The sequence below is a fragment of the Alligator sinensis genome, unplaced genomic scaffold (genome assembly GCF_000455745.1).
Source record: "Alligator sinensis unplaced genomic scaffold, ASM45574v1 scaffold145_1, whole genome shotgun sequence".
Classification (NCBI taxonomy): Eukaryota; Metazoa; Chordata; order Crocodylia; family Alligatoridae; genus Alligator; species Alligator sinensis.
In genome coordinates, this window is record NW_005842414.1 from 406,816 (window position 1) to 424,668 (window position 17,853).

At 40.5% G+C, this 17,853-nt stretch overlaps 1 protein-coding gene across 1 annotated transcript; it reads right to left on the minus strand.

Moving 5' to 3' along the window:
* Positions 1-9,228: 9,228 nt before the first annotated feature.
* GPR63 (G protein-coupled receptor 63) lies at positions 9,229-10,614 on the minus strand. The gene has a single exon (XM_006030046.2). It carries the CDS (start codon positions 10,486-10,488, stop codon positions 9,229-9,231), a length of 1,260 nt encoding a protein of 419 aa, XP_006030108.1. The 5' UTR covers positions 10,489-10,614.
* Positions 10,615-17,853: the final 7,239 nt, after the last annotated feature.

The following is a 17,853-nucleotide window of genomic DNA, read 5'->3' on the forward strand; positions in this document are numbered from 1 at the left end:
GCCACCCACCGGACTGTGTAGTCATCCAAGTCACAGCCTCTTAACTTGTTCACCAGTAGTAAATTGTAAAATTTGTAAAAAAAAAAAAAAAAAAAAAAAAAAATGTAAATTGTAAAACTCCTCCTTAAATTTGCAAAATTTGCTCCCAGGCAGCCCCAACACTAGGGGGCAGAGGAACAAGGAACTTCCCCTGGTGCTGCTCAGCTCCCCGCTCCCCCAAGGAGCCAGAAGCTGAGCAGCAGTGGGACAGGAGGTCTCTGCCACCCCCACCCAGCACTGCTCAACTCACAGCTCCTCACAGGAGTTAGAAGCTGACCAGTGCTGGGACTGGGGAGTCCTCTGTTTCCCTGTGCAGCTGGTGGCTGGCCAGGAGCTGTCCTGCTTGCGAGGCAGCTCCCAACCAGCTCCAGGCTGGGCAGGGATTTTCCCAAGCAGCCAGGGGCTGGCTGGGAGCTGCCCCAGAAGGGGACAGCTCTTGGCCAGCCCCAGGATAAGCAGGGAAATCCCCACCCAGCTGAGGGCTTGCTGAGAGCTGCCATAAAAGCTGGAGAGCTCTCAACCAGCCCTGGGCTGCATGGGGGAAGGCCAGCTGGGCACGGGGCTGGGAGAGCTCTGCAGTGGCAGCTGTCTCCCGGCCCCCTGCACATCAGCACCCTTCCTGATGTATACAGGGCAAGGAGACAGCTGCCATTACAGCCAGCAAGAGCTGTCCTGGCCTCGTGTGCAGCTGGGGGGGGGTCTGGAGTTCCTCCTGGTTGCTTCAGGGGGGCAGAGCAGGGTAGGAGCAGCCCTGTACTGGACTTCTCCCATTAGGAGCAGATTTGATCCCAAAGGGGAGCATGTGTAGACGTGCTTCCAGGGAAGGCTAACTGTGCAGTTAAGCCTTTATAGCATTAATAGCACGTGTAGAAGTACCCACCATGTAGACAGGGAATAGAATACAGTCTACTGCCAAAAAGGTTCCAAGTAATTTTTAACAGACCTGTGCCACATTATCAGCAACTGCAAGAAAACTAGGGGGGAGACAGGCAAAACCTCTAAGGCTGAGATTCACAAAGGGACTTAGACAATTTTCTCACACTACTGTCACTTTAGATCTGTAAATGTCAACTGGAGATGCTTAAAGCCTTATTTAGCTAACCGCCTTATTCTGTTGGTCCCAAGTTTTCAACATGAAAAATCTTGATGAGCCAAGAACCATCTTATTTTCAACAACGGTGAACAACTCAAGTAATAAAGATCCCCTGAGCAAGTGAATGATCTGCAGCAACTGCTAGAGCACAATGGACAACTGGGGGTCCACACCAGACCTGAGATCTAAAACAAGATCAGACTAATAATTTGAAATAGAATCAGTCAATCCCTCCTACTAAAGCCATTCCCCTTTGCATAGAATAGTCAAATATTCAGAAAAATCAGTATGCTTAAATACTCAGAGAGAACACAAAAGTATTAGCCTGATTCTATAATTTAGTAATTAAAGCAGTCACCTGGAGGGTAGAAGCCGGGTATAAGCATCTGTTCCACTGAATATTTCACTATCTTACATAGTGTATCAATTGTTTTATTATATTAAATAGCAATTTATTATTAGAGGAGCAGACAAGTGAACCCAACTTCTCCCCACCTAGTGACTGCTCTAACCACTAAGTTAGAAAGAATTTCAGTCTTGCGCACTCACTCTCATGTCCAATTTAATTTGACAATACAAAATGGAAAATCTTCCGCAAGAGGGACCAAATGCATGCCTCAACCACTTTCTATAAATATCCTATGACCTGGCAATTAGAAGAGAGCACCTGAAGGGTGAGAGATGCAAATCAAAATGCCCACAGAGAACTGAAATAGATGCATTTCCCACATCCCGAGTAAATTTTCTAACCACTGAACAATTGGGCTAGAGAGGAAGGATCCCCACCTCTTCACCTGCTTCAAAGAGAGGATCAGTTCTGTCCACCACCACTACACCTGCTTCAAAGAGAGGATCAGTTCTGTCTTCCAGCTTCTGAAGGACTGGCATAACTCCAGGAGAGGGGGTTGTGAATCACAGGCAGAAGGAGGTATAATGTCCAAGTCTCACAGCATAGAAGAAATTATGACAGCATCAGCATCTCCAGTTGGCTACTTGAGGTAAATCAGCAGTTTGCTGCCTGATGGGAACCCCATTCTTAGGAACACAATTCCTCAATGCATTCTATAGATAGAATAGGTACCTAACTTTGATGTTGTCATTCCCAAAAGTCATATACTAAAACACTAAAAATCACAACTTTCAAATCAGCCTTGTGGATCTAGTTTTAAGTAACTGGAGAAAATATTTAGGTTTTGATATAACTTTTTTTAGAAACAAGGGAGGGGGGAAAGTCAAGGTGGAAGAAGAAAATTCCATCTTGTGGTGTTGCTGAACTAATTTTATTCCAAGTCTCCAGTGCAGGTATTCAAAGCTGTGATGTGCTTGAGGCACAATGCCAATTAGAGCTAGAAGTATGAGTGTCTCTTTGTTGCTATGTTCCTCACCTACACACTAATAAGCTACTTATTTAGAAACTGGCAAACACATTCTGCTCAGAAACACATTCTGCTTAGAATTTATATATATTGCCTCACTTATCTGCAGTATTTGCCATTTCTGAAGACTATTGTTTCTATATACCTATCTGGTTCAACTATTACAACTTTTACTAATAAGTATAGCAACATTTTATGAATAATATTAAGTACTGAGATTTTTAAACAAATCCAAGTTCTGACATCTTTCTGGTAGCAATCCACAGAAACTGGGAAACCAAAAATGTCTCACAAAAGGTTTGTCAACACACAGAAACTACTATAAAGGTAAAGGATCTCAATAAAATCATAAAAAATTAGCATTAGGAAGGACTTCAGGAGGTCATCCCCTGCTCAAAGCAGGACCATCCCCAACTAGACCATCCCAGCCAAGGCTTTATCTACCTGGGTCTTAAAAACCTCCAAGGATAGAAATTCCACAGCCTTGCTCCATGAACTGTTCTAGTACTTTACTACCCTCCTAATGAGAAGGTTTTTTCCTCACATCTAACCTAAACTTCCCTTGCGGCAACTTGAGATCATTGCTCCTTCTTCTGTCATCTGCCGCCACTGAGAACAGTCTAGCTCAGGGATGGACAAAGTCTGGCCTGTGGGCCAGATCAGGTCCATTTCCCAGCAGCCCCTGCCTGTGTTGCTGCAGCCAGCTTCCATAGAGACCCCAACAGTGGAAGGGCTGTGACAGCATGGGCCCAGGGTTTCCACGGAGATCAGCCCCAGTGATGCTGGCAGGGCATGCAGATGGGCGGGGAGCTGCTCCAGGGCTGGGATCTTGCAGTGGTGATAGCGTGGTCCAGAGCTGGGGCTCAGCTGCCTGCACACTGCCCCGGAAATGGGTGTGCAGGCAGCAGACTGCAACTCTGCCCTGGCTCTGGACCATGCTGTCACCACTGCAAGATCCCAGCTCCAGCTGCCCCTCCCTGCTCAGCCACATGCCCTGCCAGCGCTGTTGGGGTGGATCTCCATGGAAACCCTGGCCCCACGCTGTCACAATTTTGATTCTACCAATAACATCTTGCTTTGTTTCTAACAATAACATCAAGTTAAAGAAGAAGGGGCATTCCAACTTGTTTTATTTTGAAATGAATAAGATTACTAGATTTTTTCAGTTTTTTCATTACTAGATTTTTTGTATAACATTTTATACAGCTAGCTGAAGTTAGTTCTATGATCAAGTTATCATGTCAAAAATTTTATCAGCTCTCTTGAAATATATTTTATTTCAACATATTTTCTACCCAGCAAATTCATAAAGGGGACCAATACTGCACAATGTATAGTGTATGAACCAGATCTGGAGAAGCCCTTAAGTATATGCTGTAGTTCACTAGAAGCCAAAGGCAGTTAAGCTTATTTTAAATAGTTTGTTAATTTACAGTGTACCAATGTAAACATAATCTACAATCCACATACATCATATATAGCCACATAAACCAAGATGAGCCTAATGGCTCTCACACTGGTTCAAACCTCCTCCTTAAAATGGCTGTAGATCCCTGTTCAAACTAGCACTCTCACAATCGTTAGTACCCAAAATAAACCAAAATCTGGTGGAACATTTTAAGAAACTTCGTTTCACTAAATTCAATGGCAAAGTCTCTCAGATTCAGATTTCATTCCTCATGTGGCTAAAGTTATTGAGGAGCATCTCAAGAACAGTAGAACCATTTACAGTGTTTAAGTGTGTAGGCAGAGTCATCCCTAGGGTACAGTGAATCGAGGCAACTGCCCCAGGCCCCATGCTTTTGCGGGGGGGAGGGGGGGGTCCTGTGGAGCCAGGTGGAGCAGCCACGGCCCCTCCTATGGGGCCCACCTGGAGCTGGCAGCTCAGCCCCACGCCACAGAAGAAGCATGGAGACACCCCCTCCCATCCCTTTGCGGGGGTACCACAGCCCCGCACAGTGTTAAGAGGGCCCCACACAGGCTGATTTGATCCAGTCCCCGCATCCCCCTAGGGTCGGCTTTTTGTGCAGGCAAGGCAGCACTCTAGCAAGCAGACAGCTACTTTTCAGCAGCACTTCTACCTTGATTCTCTGTCATTTTGTAAAATTAGTGGCAGAAGTTCATTTGAACTGTGAACTTACTGAAAGTTCTTGTAACACCCCAAGATGCTCATCATCCAATTCAGTGCTGTTTTTATTTCTACTACTGAAGGGAATAATCCATCACTTAAAAAAACAGGCAGTAACTGAATCATAAAGGTCATTATCTTGTGTGGAAATTATTCATGCCACACTGTACCCCTGCCTGTGGCATATGTTCCATTTATTCCACAATAATATGATTTTAATTACTTAGCATAGCTAAAAGGCAACATACCTACTTTACATGGAATAAAAAGGAAGTTTCGTATTCTTAAGGCTTTCAGCCTTCTCTCAGTGGAAACACTGACATTTTTTCTGATACACTAACAGCATCTCTATCACAGTTTTGGCAGACCATCATTTTGCTATAAAATTACCATACAAGAATACTATACAATATTTTCATTTACATTTCTGAAAAAAGATATCAGTATTTGTTATATGAATTATAAAGAACATTTTAAAGTGTTTGAATACAAAAACAATTCAGATATTTAAAGCAACAAATATTTGAAGGGCCTTCATGTACATGTGGACATAATTTATTAATGAAAGACTTCTTCTATATTTGGAAAATATTCATGTTTATTTTCCTTTTTAGTTTTTCAATTATTTTCCTGGGTAGGATATGTACAGAAAATACAACACAGTTCTATTTAACAGTTTGTTTTGAAAACAATAAGTTCAAGGTTTCTCCACATAGTTAAATTACTACTGTTCAAAAAAATTAAATAAACAAGTTATTAAATGGCAAAATAGTGGCTCCTGGAAAAAATGGACTTGTTAGAAATTCTTTACCATTCCAGCTGCAACAATTGTGTGCTCTAAAGTTTTCTTTCCCATAAAAATAAACCAATGTCTCTCAAGGAGGGCAATGTTGCATGACTTGAGAATTAAAAAAAAAAAAAACACATACATCCCAAAAGAGCCTAAAAAGAACATTAAGATCTGGCAGTTATTTAAGCATAAGCCCAAGTAAATGAAATTAAAAAGTATACAAGTGAAAAAATCAACAGAAAGAGATGAGACAACATTTTTCTTCTCTATATGGATAAATATCTTTACATAAAAGTAGGAAAAAAAACTGTCAAAGACTATGCAATATCCATTAAGTACAAAAACCATTTTAGCTACAGATTTGTACAAATGAAAGTTATGAAAGCAGCATGCTTTGACTGAACATCACTATAACTGCAAAATAGTTGAAAATACATTCATTTCGATCTTCCATACCAATGATTTTTTTAATATAAAAGAAAAAGGGAACACACATTTCAGTAATGTGCATTACATTTGGAAAGCAAGAAGACTACTTGAATTCCCTAGTCAAATAAAAAAAAATAAAACATCAATTGTAAAAATCCCTAATTGGTCCACTCTACTGAAGTGTTTTGCAAAATGGCCCTGTTGGACAACTTAACAAAAGTAAGTAAAGTCATGCTTGTGTTTGCCAGTGAGATTAAACAGTTGACTAATCTTCAACTTGACCCTAGGAATTAAACCGCCACTAACAAGGCACTGCTCTAAAACAACAAAATTAGACACAATAGGCCAAATGGTGTAATTTAAGTACCAAGCAAACCACACATGCCATATTCTGCCTCCTCCTCTTAGATAGATACTATTTCTGCCAACCTCCCAACCCTCAAACTATTAAATGTGTACGTTATACCACAAGTAAGTCACCTCTGAATTTTGTGCAGTAGAGTCTTCTCTTCATGTGCATTAATAGATTGAATATTGGAATTAAAAACACATTCCAATTTGAGCCCAAGATATTTTGACAGATACAATTTCTACTTCACAGCTAGCACAAATCAGAGATTAGGAAATCCCCAAAAGATCATGTTCCTCATCTTCCTCAAAGGATACTTTAATAAACCTCACTGGATTGCTCCTCCACCTCCCTTCACCTTGAATTCTTATAGCCATTCAAACCAGTTTTAGATCTCGGAGGTGGGGGGCGGGGGGGGAGGGGGGACCTCTATTCTGCTAGAGGTAGAAAGTGTATACTCCAATTACATATAATTATGTAGTTTTCAAAGAAGAAGAGAGTAAATAACTCAAAAAGGAAAAATGGTATGAAATCAATCAAGGCAACAATTCTTACTTTCACATGTCCAAAGTATAAGAAAATATATTTTTTAATATTTTGGGTTATAAGAGTGCCCCCCCGTGCTCCCCCTATGCCCTGATGCCTCACAACGGGGTTACAGGTGACTAACAGTCCTAATACTTTACTTTATCCACCGCTCATATATATGCTTATTCAATTTATATATGGATTTCTGTCATTGCCTGAAATCTACCTAACATTTTTCTTATTCTCAAATAAGAATGAATGTTTTCAAGATAAGATCTAGAGTAACCTTAGCCCTTGAATAATTAGCTTCATAAAAGCCACTCTAGACCTTAAATACATACTGCTTACCTGGGCTCAGATAACAAGTAGTAACACAAAACAAGACATATCCTTTACACTCTTAATCCCAAATCCTTATGCAGAAACTCCCAGAAAAGCCTCTACAGTCTCAGGAGTACAGAAGCTGCTCATTCCTGCCCCCACCTGAAAAGCCAAACACCAAGAAGGGATAAGGAAAAGAGTGGCCATGATTCGGAACCTCATGGATAAAGGAAGATTAATTCTTCCCATGCTCAAATACAACCCCAAAGAGACCATACTTAGAAGAGACAAGTTCTCCTGGGTTTCCCCTGTGCACCACCCAGATGCACGGGTGACTGGTGCCTGCCGAGTCCAGGGGGGCACCTGCAGGTGAGCTCCTGCAGGCGCCACCGCCGCCACCATTGCCGGCGGGAGAGAAGCTGGGGAGCTCCCGCAGGCACTGCCGCTGCCACTGGGAGGGCCCCGTCAGGGGGGGCACAGGCCCCCCGCCCCTGCTCCCCCCTATGCTTTGCCTATGCCCTGATGCCTCACAAAGGGGTTACATGTGGCTAACAGTCCTAATACTTTACTTTATCCACCACTCATGTAGAAGCTTATTCAATTTATATATGGATTACTGTCATTGCCTGAAATCTACCTAACATTTTTCTTATTCTCAAATAAGAATGAATGTTTTCAAGGTGGATACCAAGAAAGGCTATGTCAGTGCCTGGTGCTAACTGGCATTCCCAGGAGAGAAGTCTCAGCTCTGTGAGATACTTTATCTTACAAGTAATATGCCAGAGCAAGTCAGTGAGACAACAGGCACTGTGGTGGAAGAGGGTAAAGAAAAGCAACAACAACAACAAAAAAAACAGATAAAGGTCGGAAATTTAACTTACTCAACCCCTCTCAAGTTCCATGGCCTAACTCTTGTCTATTATGAATTCCCAACTTATTATTATGACAAGAAACAAAATCAAACTCTAACTGAAAGATTTTATTTTGTTTGTTAAAGATTTGGAAGTCTATGGCCAATCTTTAGGTAAAGGGGTTTATTAGTGCCTCATCCAAAACATGGTTCAGGGGGTCTTTACAACAAACAAACAAAAACAGCTGTTCCAATTTTTCAACACATCTTACTGGGCCCCAATTCTACCATTCAGAACACAAGGTTTCACCTTAGGTACAAAGTTTAATCTATTTCACCTATATGTAGCCATACCAACATCGTTAGGGCTCTACCTAAGAACAGCTGTCTGCCCACACATTGTAAATGGCAGGATGAGCGCCATCATTTCCAACTAACTTTTGGATAGATCACTTAAGTTTTGGATGGTTTGTAAGCAGAAAAAAATATTTAGATGTATACAGTAATAAAAAATTCCCATTTTTGTGCAGACCCACCCTTTCCAGAAATTGCATAAGCTTTGGGGCACGATCTACCTTTTAATTGTGTGTGCATGCTCTACCCACAGTTATCTAAAATTTATGAGGAGTAAATGTCATAGTTTGGTCAATTTTCAGGAACCCCCCCCCCAGCAAATCAGTTGTTTTAATTATAAGTGCACCAACAGTAATTGCCCTCCTTAGGGCTAAGCAGGTCTTTCATTAAAGCAACACTATAACATGTCAAATAATCCATATCCAAAAAGCTCTCTCAACTGGCAACAAAATATTCAAAGTATATTTTTGTATCAAGTTTGTAAAGTGCACAAAATATTAACTGAAATATTAATAAAAGGAGAAAAAAAGGCTTCCAATGCCATCACCAAAACTCTTAACTTGTTAAAATTAAATGAAACTTTTTGGCTCTAATATCTTGACAGAAAGCAGCAACATATTCAGAAAAATTACACCATGTTAATATACTGTACCTTAGCAGCATAAAAAACCCTACAATTAAATGCAATTGCAGGCTTAGTAAGCATAAACCTGACAAGTATTACAAATGTAATTTTTTTTAAAAAGAATGGATTTCAACTGAATCCTAGAGGTAACATCTGTAATTCTGTTTACATTATATTCTGGTAGTAAACCAACTATAAATCAATCACTTTTTTCCTCCAAATTGCACAAAGTAATGAAAAACTTAAGTCAGCGATATGGCAGTTGAAGGAGCCATATTTTATAAACAAACACCACATATATTCAAATAATCCCAGAAAATAACCATCATGTCTATTAGCTGCAGTATTACACGGCTGACCGGTGCTCCCCACACACATAGACGGCACTAGGCCGAATGCGTCTCCTTGTATGACCAGGTAGCTGTGGCAAAAACTTGAAGTACTTGGGCACTAAGTCTAAGCATGCATCGTGGAATTTCTTAATCCTCCAGTAGTAAATCAGCGGATTCAGTGCAGACTTGAGGTAGCAGAGCCAAAGGAGCCAAGTGCTTATCTCAAAAAAGTTGTGCTTGTGGTAAAAGTGGCCATTGAATGTTGCAATAAGGCTGTAGGTGGTGAACGGTGCCCAACAGATTATGAAGACAATGAACAAGATCAATATGGTTGTGAAGGCACGAGTTTTAAAGCTCATATCAATGTTCATTTGAAAAGGTCTCTGAAGACTCATGAGACCAAGTTTGCTGGCCTGGCTGAGGCATATGCTGTCAGGATGGCTATGGATACGAACTGCATTGTGGCGTACAGTGTTGAGTATGCCCATAAAAGAGTACAGCATCACCATGAATGGAATAAAGAAAGAAATAAGCAAGATTATAACCACATAAGCCCGGTAGCCAGGGCTTGTGGAATAGCCAAAAACACACTGAGGGGCTCTAGAGGGTATCTGCAGATTAGGGGTCCCAACAGATAGTGGAAAAGCCACAATAAAGGATGTAGCCCATGATATAACTATAAGAAATTTAGCACGGTAAGGGTTCAGTTTATCTTGCCTCTGGACAATAATGAGGAATCTATCAATGCTAATAATGAGTAGGATGGCTACCCCTTCTATAACAAACAGCCAGAAAAACATAGCAGAGACTCTACAGAAGATATCCCCAAAAATCCACCGAGTAGTAATGATGGTTATCAGAGCAAAAGGCATGTTCAGCACTGCAAGCAACATATCTGCAAAAGCCAGGCTTGCTAAGAGAATGTTAATTGCAGATCGCATGGCAGCCTTCTGGTAGACCATGAGGCAGACAACAAAGTTTCCTAAAAAAGAAACCAATAGTATAAATATCATAGCAGCAGAAAGAATGATCTGGAGTGGCAGACTCAAGCGCTTGAAAACTTCTTGTGATGGCAGGATAGCTGTAGTGTTCACTAGGAAAGTACTTAACTCAGGGGTGACCATGGCACCTGGACTGTATTTCAATGGCTGTGTTGTGCCACTACGAATCTGAAATTGGGGAGTAGTAAAATTCGTATAGACATTTTCATAGACAATAAAAGTAGCATTTGATGTCCCAGAATGGGCAGATGTCAACAAACCAGAGAAAACCATTGCTTCAGGATGATTGTATGCAGAGCCAAAAGTCTTCAAGGCATTTCAACCTGTAAGGGCAGTATCATGTTCCTTGGCCATTGACCAAATTGGGATCAGATACCCATTAACAGCAGAGCTCCAACTTTCATGTCTGGAAAACAAAACAAAAAATAAAGAAGAAAAGTCACAGAAGAAAACTTAAGATACATTACTAAGTTGTGTGCTGATAAAGAATACTCTCAAGTTTTGACCACACTAAAGTCTCTTTTCTGCTTCTTGGCTAATATTCGATGTCAGTGTAAAAGTACAACCTCATCATAACAAACCCCTTTTTTAACAATTCAAACAGGAGGAGCCATTTTGTCATTACTGTGATGCCGCAAATTAACTAACTTCATTATAACAAACAACCTCTTTTAATAAATGTTCCTCCTTGTCACACAGGGGGTGGTTTAATCATGAGGTTACCCTGTTTCTTTGTTTTTTTGTTTTTAGCCTAGCTAAAGCATATTAAAAAGTTGAAGACCCCTATAGTTTTCAAGGTGTCTGATAGCATATCTTCTTTCAAAAGCTCTAGCTCCTGCAGTTATGATCTTGTGCAAGAACCTCAATTTTCATTTGAATAAAAATTAATTTCTAGCCGTCATGTTCGCAGGGAAAAAAACAGAACTTGAAAACATAAAACCTAAAAGCTCAGATATATAAAGGCACAGGAGAATGCAAAACATTATCAGTGTTATAGTCTCATGGTTTTTAAACCACTATCATGTTTTAATGATTAAGTGCTGAAGATTGTTGTTACAATATTTCCAAGTGACTTGAATTGAAACCAGATGCACTCTTTAAAAATTTCCCTAGCTTTCTGAGGAAATTATATGCAGAGGTCATCAAATTCTGTGTTCTGACCTCAACAATAGAGAGCATCAAACATCTCATATAAGATGATGCATGAAACCCTGCTATGGTGTTAAGAATCGTACATGACATCTCTCCTGAATTTATGTTAGTTAGTTATTGCCTTATACCTAGAAGTATATGGCATCAGACCCTTGTAAAATGCTTCTGGATCCAATATAACATACCCATTGCCCATAACAATTCTAATGAGCTCTTGTATTATTGGTATTATGTTGAGTATTTCTTTTTTTTTAATTTTAAGTATATTACCTTTCAGTTTTATTAAAACATCCCAATATTATGATATTAATTCTCTGAAACACCTGTATTTTTAACCCCTACCACCAATTTGGGGTTATTAACTTGAACATTTTGATGTATTTTGGCATCCATGTGAGATGCAGATGAATGGCATTTCACGTCTGAATGAGGATGGATTACCATGCCCAGCAACAGAAGTGTCTGCTTTAGGTCTATTTTGGGATCAGGATGCACTGAGGAAGTGAAAGTAGTAGATTATCTTATCTGCCTTAAAACATACACCATGAGGCCAGTGTATGGTCAAGAACTCCCTTTCTGGGACTCAAAGCTCATGGCCCCTAGACTGGATACCTTTCCAGGACTAGACTTTATCATAAAAAAAAGAGACTGCTTCTCCCAGTGTTCCAAACTCAAGTCTGCTCTGAATCCTACCTAGGACCTCTATGCTGCAGAGCCACAAACCATCCAGTAGGCACAAAGGCATCAGGGCAAGCAGCTTGGCCTTATGTATTCCCTTCCTTGTCCTGCAGCTGGCTGCTGATCCCCTTTGCCGTCCTCCTTGCCTTGCTCTTTCTCTTTCTTTCTCCCTTCCCTCCCCCTCTGACATTGGCATTCACCTTCTCTCCTGCTCCTCCCCCCCATAGAGAGGGGAGCAATGGTCTGTGGTGTGGCTGAGTTGAAAGCACCCAGCTGGTCACTTTAAAAGGTTGAACTCCACTTCAGTAGAACATTCTCATCTTAAAGATTTCTTCCTCCATTTCAGATGTCCCAGGCCAGGAATGTCCTCCTCTCTAAAAATGACACTAATGTCAGATAATGCAAGACAAGACAATTGTTACCCTCTGTGTCTTAGAGAGACAATAAATAGACTAGTACCTCTTCCTGACCTGGTCAATTACAGTGCTTGTACACTCTGCCTCTGCTGCAGAAATCCATTCCTAGAAATGTAGAAATGTAACAATCTATTGATTTAATAATGCAATGTTTTATGTCATACTACTTGAAGAGAGAGGATTAATCATTAATCCTCTGGGGCCTTTGTATTTCAGATTCTTGCTTTTAGCTTAGTGAGAGCAGACTAAGCCAGTCTAGGCTACATATACTAATATTCCTGTAAAGATGACAGACTGACTTAGTTACTTCATTCTTGATTTTTATTTTATGTTAGCACCTCTGCAGGAAGAACTGATGTTAATAACAAGCTAAGGCACAAACCGCAGACCCATGATGACAGCATGCCTCAGAGCTTGCTGAAATAAAATTCCCACTTAGGAATTGAAAGTAAACACTTTTGCAGAAGACTCTCTGTAACCAACTGCACAAAGGAATTAGTTCCAGTATATGCAGGAAAGATGAAAAAGGATTTTGCATGCATGGGCCTCAAAATCCTTCTTAGCATGTGCTAATTGGAATGTGCAACCTCACACTTAGATGCCCAGAAACTATGGGGTGACAGATATTTCATAAAATCCTAAGGAGAAAAATCACTCTTAGGTGTTCTTATTTGGAAATAAGGAATTCTGTTTTAAATATATATTTATATATACAACAAACACGGGGAGGGGAGGGGAGGGAGTAAAGGCTAGAAGGTTTATTTTGCATACATTCTACCAACTCTGAAAGCCCACACTCCCTGTTTTTTTCTGCATATTCAGAGAGGATAATATTAATTGGTAGAATTAATTATAACATTTAATCCCGTTGAAAATGTCATGATTTCCTCAACCCTTTCCGTTGCAGAGGACAGTCTCTCCAGCTGAGCTCAAAATAAGCCTTTTTATGGTAGTTCCCATATAGAGATCTAGCAGTTCAAAATGATAAAGATACCAGATCCATAGACAGGAATAAATCATGTAAGCATGCAGATAGGCTACAGATGATTTTTCAGGCCACTGAGGAAAAGCAGGAAACAAAGAAGAGTTGAGCTTCTCACGTTTGGACCTGATTGCAAAAAACTGACTGGTCTCTGTTCCCAGAATTCTTTAATCCAATGACTGTTTAAATACAGAATACCCAGACAGTTGCTGGACTAGGGACCAGAACCTAGGGCTCCCATTTTCAAGCTGAATATACTACTCACCAGGCTACAGAATGATGCTTCATTTTGTGCTCACTCCCTTGTCCCATAAACTTTCGTTCTTCTTGGCCCTGTGGTACAACTTCTGTAGGCTAGGCCGAAAGTGCCCCCATCCAGCAAAGTATACAGTCTCATGGCTAGGGGACTCTCCTAGGGAATGAGGGTTTGTTTGTGAACCCCTCTGGCTAAGGAAGGTCCAAAGTCTCAGTTCTCCACCACTCTAAGCATTACTACTTAATATAAAAATGTGTGTGTTGCAAAAAGTGAGACTTGCTTAGTTCTTTTAGAAAACAGGAGAGGACTGTGGGCTCTGAATCCCAAGTTGATAAAGATAGCTACACCAGACACCCAAGTTCCTGAGGAAGATGGAGGTTTAGAGACATCCTTAGACTAGGCATTTCTATTGGCTGGCTCCCCAGTCATCAGGTGGGTGTTTTGGATTACCCATCTAAGATGTCTTACACCATGTGCTCTGCATAGAGCAGGTTAGGCAACCTATGGCCCAAGGGCCAGATCCAGCGCACAAAGGGATTGGGTCCAGTCTGCATTTTACTAAGGGAATGCCAATCCATAGCGGTTTGATCCAGTCCAGGTTTTGCTAATAGTGCAATAATACAAACAGCCCCCCACACTGGCATGGAGGGCTGCTCTCCCTCTCAGCAGCTTCTGCTCAGCATCCCTAGAGTGGCTGGCAGGGAATGGCAGCCCATGGCACTGCACCAGCTAGGTTGAAAGCTTGCAGCTTCCAAGGTTGCCAACCCTGGTAGAGAGAACTGAGGGACTTCTGCATTCTGCTCCGGGACTAGGCACCAGTAGTAGCACCAAATGTTGTAGGCTCTCAAGCTCATCAAATCTATTCCTTTGCTCTGATTACAAGTAAAGAAAGCAGTTAAGTGTACCATATCTAACTCCATTAATTTATTTTCACAAAGCCTGAGTTATCAGGATTTTTTTTAAATAGGGGCCACACTGCATCAAAAATGTGTTCAGCCTGTTCTAACCTCCAACTACCAAATACATAATAATCACTCACTCCATGCCTCCTCCCCCCCTTTCATCCTCCCTGCCAAAAATGTTTATCAAAAGGGGCTAAAAAGGTGTTCAGAACAGTTTTGTTTCAATCTGAAGTTGCTAGCAGGTAAGGAGAAATACTACAATTTCAGACTAGAACAGGGTCAGTGGAGAACAGTAATTATGTTGCACTTAAAAAAACCCATATATTAATAATAATTCAAGTAGGCAAGTTCTTTCCTAGCCAAAGTGGATAAATATGATGCTGATACATTTTTGCCATGATAAACCCACTTTTGGAATATGTACTCCTATTTTTTTCACATGCAAAAAAGCAACCATTCAAATTACTTTCTATATTGAAAAGGAAAAAAAAAAAATATTGGGTATTTACACTTCCTCTCAAACAGCTCTCTCCTTCAAAAGCAACTTTTTTTTCCTATAGAACATAATAGACCCAATTGTTTTGATGCAGTATAAACTTACAGCTAAATATCACACAAATTTCATGCACCAAATATAATTATTGCTAAATTTCTGATGTCTATATTTAGCAGCTTTGGAAGATAATATTTCCATTAGAATTCAGAAACCACGACCAACCAGAAGGAAAGACAAAGATTATGTCTCAAGCAGAAAGCCAACAACAAAACCAGGACCTCCCACACAGTCAAATGGGGCAGGGCTTTTTCATTTTTCTTATAGATGCAGAATTAGAGATACCATACGTTTTATGCAAAGCTAGTGTATATTTGGCTGCTACTTCAGTGATTCATTGCATTTAACTACTGTATTAATTTTCCCCTATCCAATTTTACCAAGATCCCTGCACCAGGTTTTAGCCATCCAACTGTCATTTTCTTCAAAAGCTAAAAGTTGACAGGTGTCTTGAACACAGAAAAAAATAAAGACCTTTAAGACTTATTAAAGTCCTTTAATAAATAAGACCTTTAATGAAGACCTTTAAGAGTTCAAAATTATGAAGCACTGGGATATTTTAAAGTTATTGTGAACATCTTATTTTAATTTACTTTTGGATTTATTAAAGATGATCTATAAACATTTGGCTGAACAGTTACTAAGTAAATGTACATACTGGCTTACATAAATAACTGAAGTAACAAAAACATTTTGTGCAAATAAAGTATTCAGCCAACAAGTAAGCCTACAAGCCAGTAGGCCTCCCTGGGTGGGTAACGCCAGAGGTTGGTGCTTAAGGGTACCCACTGGCATTGCTCTTGGCTATGACAAGAGTGTCTGCCTTTTCCTTTTACTTGTGTGTTAAGGGTTCTCTGGTATTTGTGTTGTGTTTGCTGAGGTGAGGGGGAAGCAGTTAGTTGTGCTCTGTGCAGAGGAGAGGTGACAGCCACAGCTCCTCTGTAAAAGAGGGGGTGAGGGCTTAGAGAGGACATTAAGGGAGGATGGGTGATGTCCCCTGGGGGTGGTGGGAACAAGTGGGTAGGGGTTTGGGGAAGGGTTTCTTATAACATGATATGAGTGGCAGTTGGGGGACATGGTTGAGACTGGTGGAAAGGTTTGCTTCCACAGGAACTGGACAAGGCAGCAATGGTTGAGGGGAGGGGAAAGGGGAAGGAGTTGGAATTCCTGGGATCTGGGATAGGATCGCTGGTTGTAGCTGTGTCGGTCTAAGGACATAGGCAGACAGGGTGCTTTGGGTAGATGTGATATCTTTTATAGGACCAACTGTATAGTGAAAAAATTGTTCTTTGCAAGTTTTAGAGCACAAACACCCTTTTTCAGGCAGAGAGAGAGAGGCTGAAGAAGGGTGCTTGTGCCCGAAAGCTTGCAAAGAACAATTTTTCCAACAATTCAATTGGTCTAATAAAATATATCACACCTACCCAAAAAAATCCTTGTCTGCCTGGGTTTTGGGATGTTATTTGAAGAATCTTGTCTGTGGGTCATTTGCTCATTGTAAGCTGCTCTGAGTTTTTTAGGCAGGGTAGGAAATAAACCTAATTAATAAATAAAATGGCAAAATATTACAGAACATTACACACAATATGCTCTTTCTTCAACTACACCCTTATATGTGGGAACCTGGCAGTCTTCTCCTATATAAAAGGGAAAGGGTTTTCTTTGGTGCCTTAGGCGGTACAGGGAATGAAATGCAGTCTGATCCAACAAAAGAAAGGAGTGAGGCAAAAGGAATGAGCAGGGACAATTTACACGCTCACCTAAATGACTCTCCCCAGGGAGCTGCATCATTTCCATCTGTAAATAATCACCTAGACTGTGTACATAAGATCACCAGCAAAGTTATTCATTGAAAGCACCACTTTAAAATGAGAGATTTTGCTTTCTTCTTCTTTAAAAGTATATTTTGTTGCAGTTAAGTGAAAAATACAAAAGCAATAGCCATCTTTTGATGTAGCAATCAGTGGTATTAATGAAATTAAGGAGCTTGCTTTTTTACTTTAATTCAGTTGGTCATTAGCTGCCCAAATTGCATGGAAGCAATTATTTCTCTTATAAATCATGAATAGAGACAAAGTGTAAACAAAAATAGTATTTACTTCACTGTTGGGAAAAGGCATATTCTAGTTAAGTCTTCAGAATCTGGGAAAAAGCAAAGGGAGGTCTGAGTTTATTCCCAGTACCGCCTCAATTCTCCCATTAGTATTCACCTGCTCCTCAAAGATGTTACAAGGACTAGTACTTGAAATACTCACACTGATGAAATGGAAGGTTCTATAGAAGTGCAAAGGTTTGGGTTTTTTTAATATCTGTGCTGTCAGTGCTACACTATATGATTTCCATTCCTGTGGAAGCACCATTTACAATATTGTTCTCAGAGTTCCATTACATAAAGATTGAATTTATATGCATAATATTAAAGTGCCATGAACATACACCCTTTCCTGGCAGAAATCCCAAACTCACCTATCCAGGCAGGGTCCCATGAACAGAATTAGGAATAGCCTGAAAAAGTCATCTTGTGGTACTCTGAGGTTGCATGACGTGATGATCAGCAAAGGGTGTCCTTTCCAAGCAGCCTGTTAACAAATAAATACATAAATCAATAACACATCCAAATAAACGATAGAGCGAGGGGAGAAAGCACATGGCTAACTAAACACCGCTGCCTGAATCCAAGTTGAGAGTTTGTTGTAACC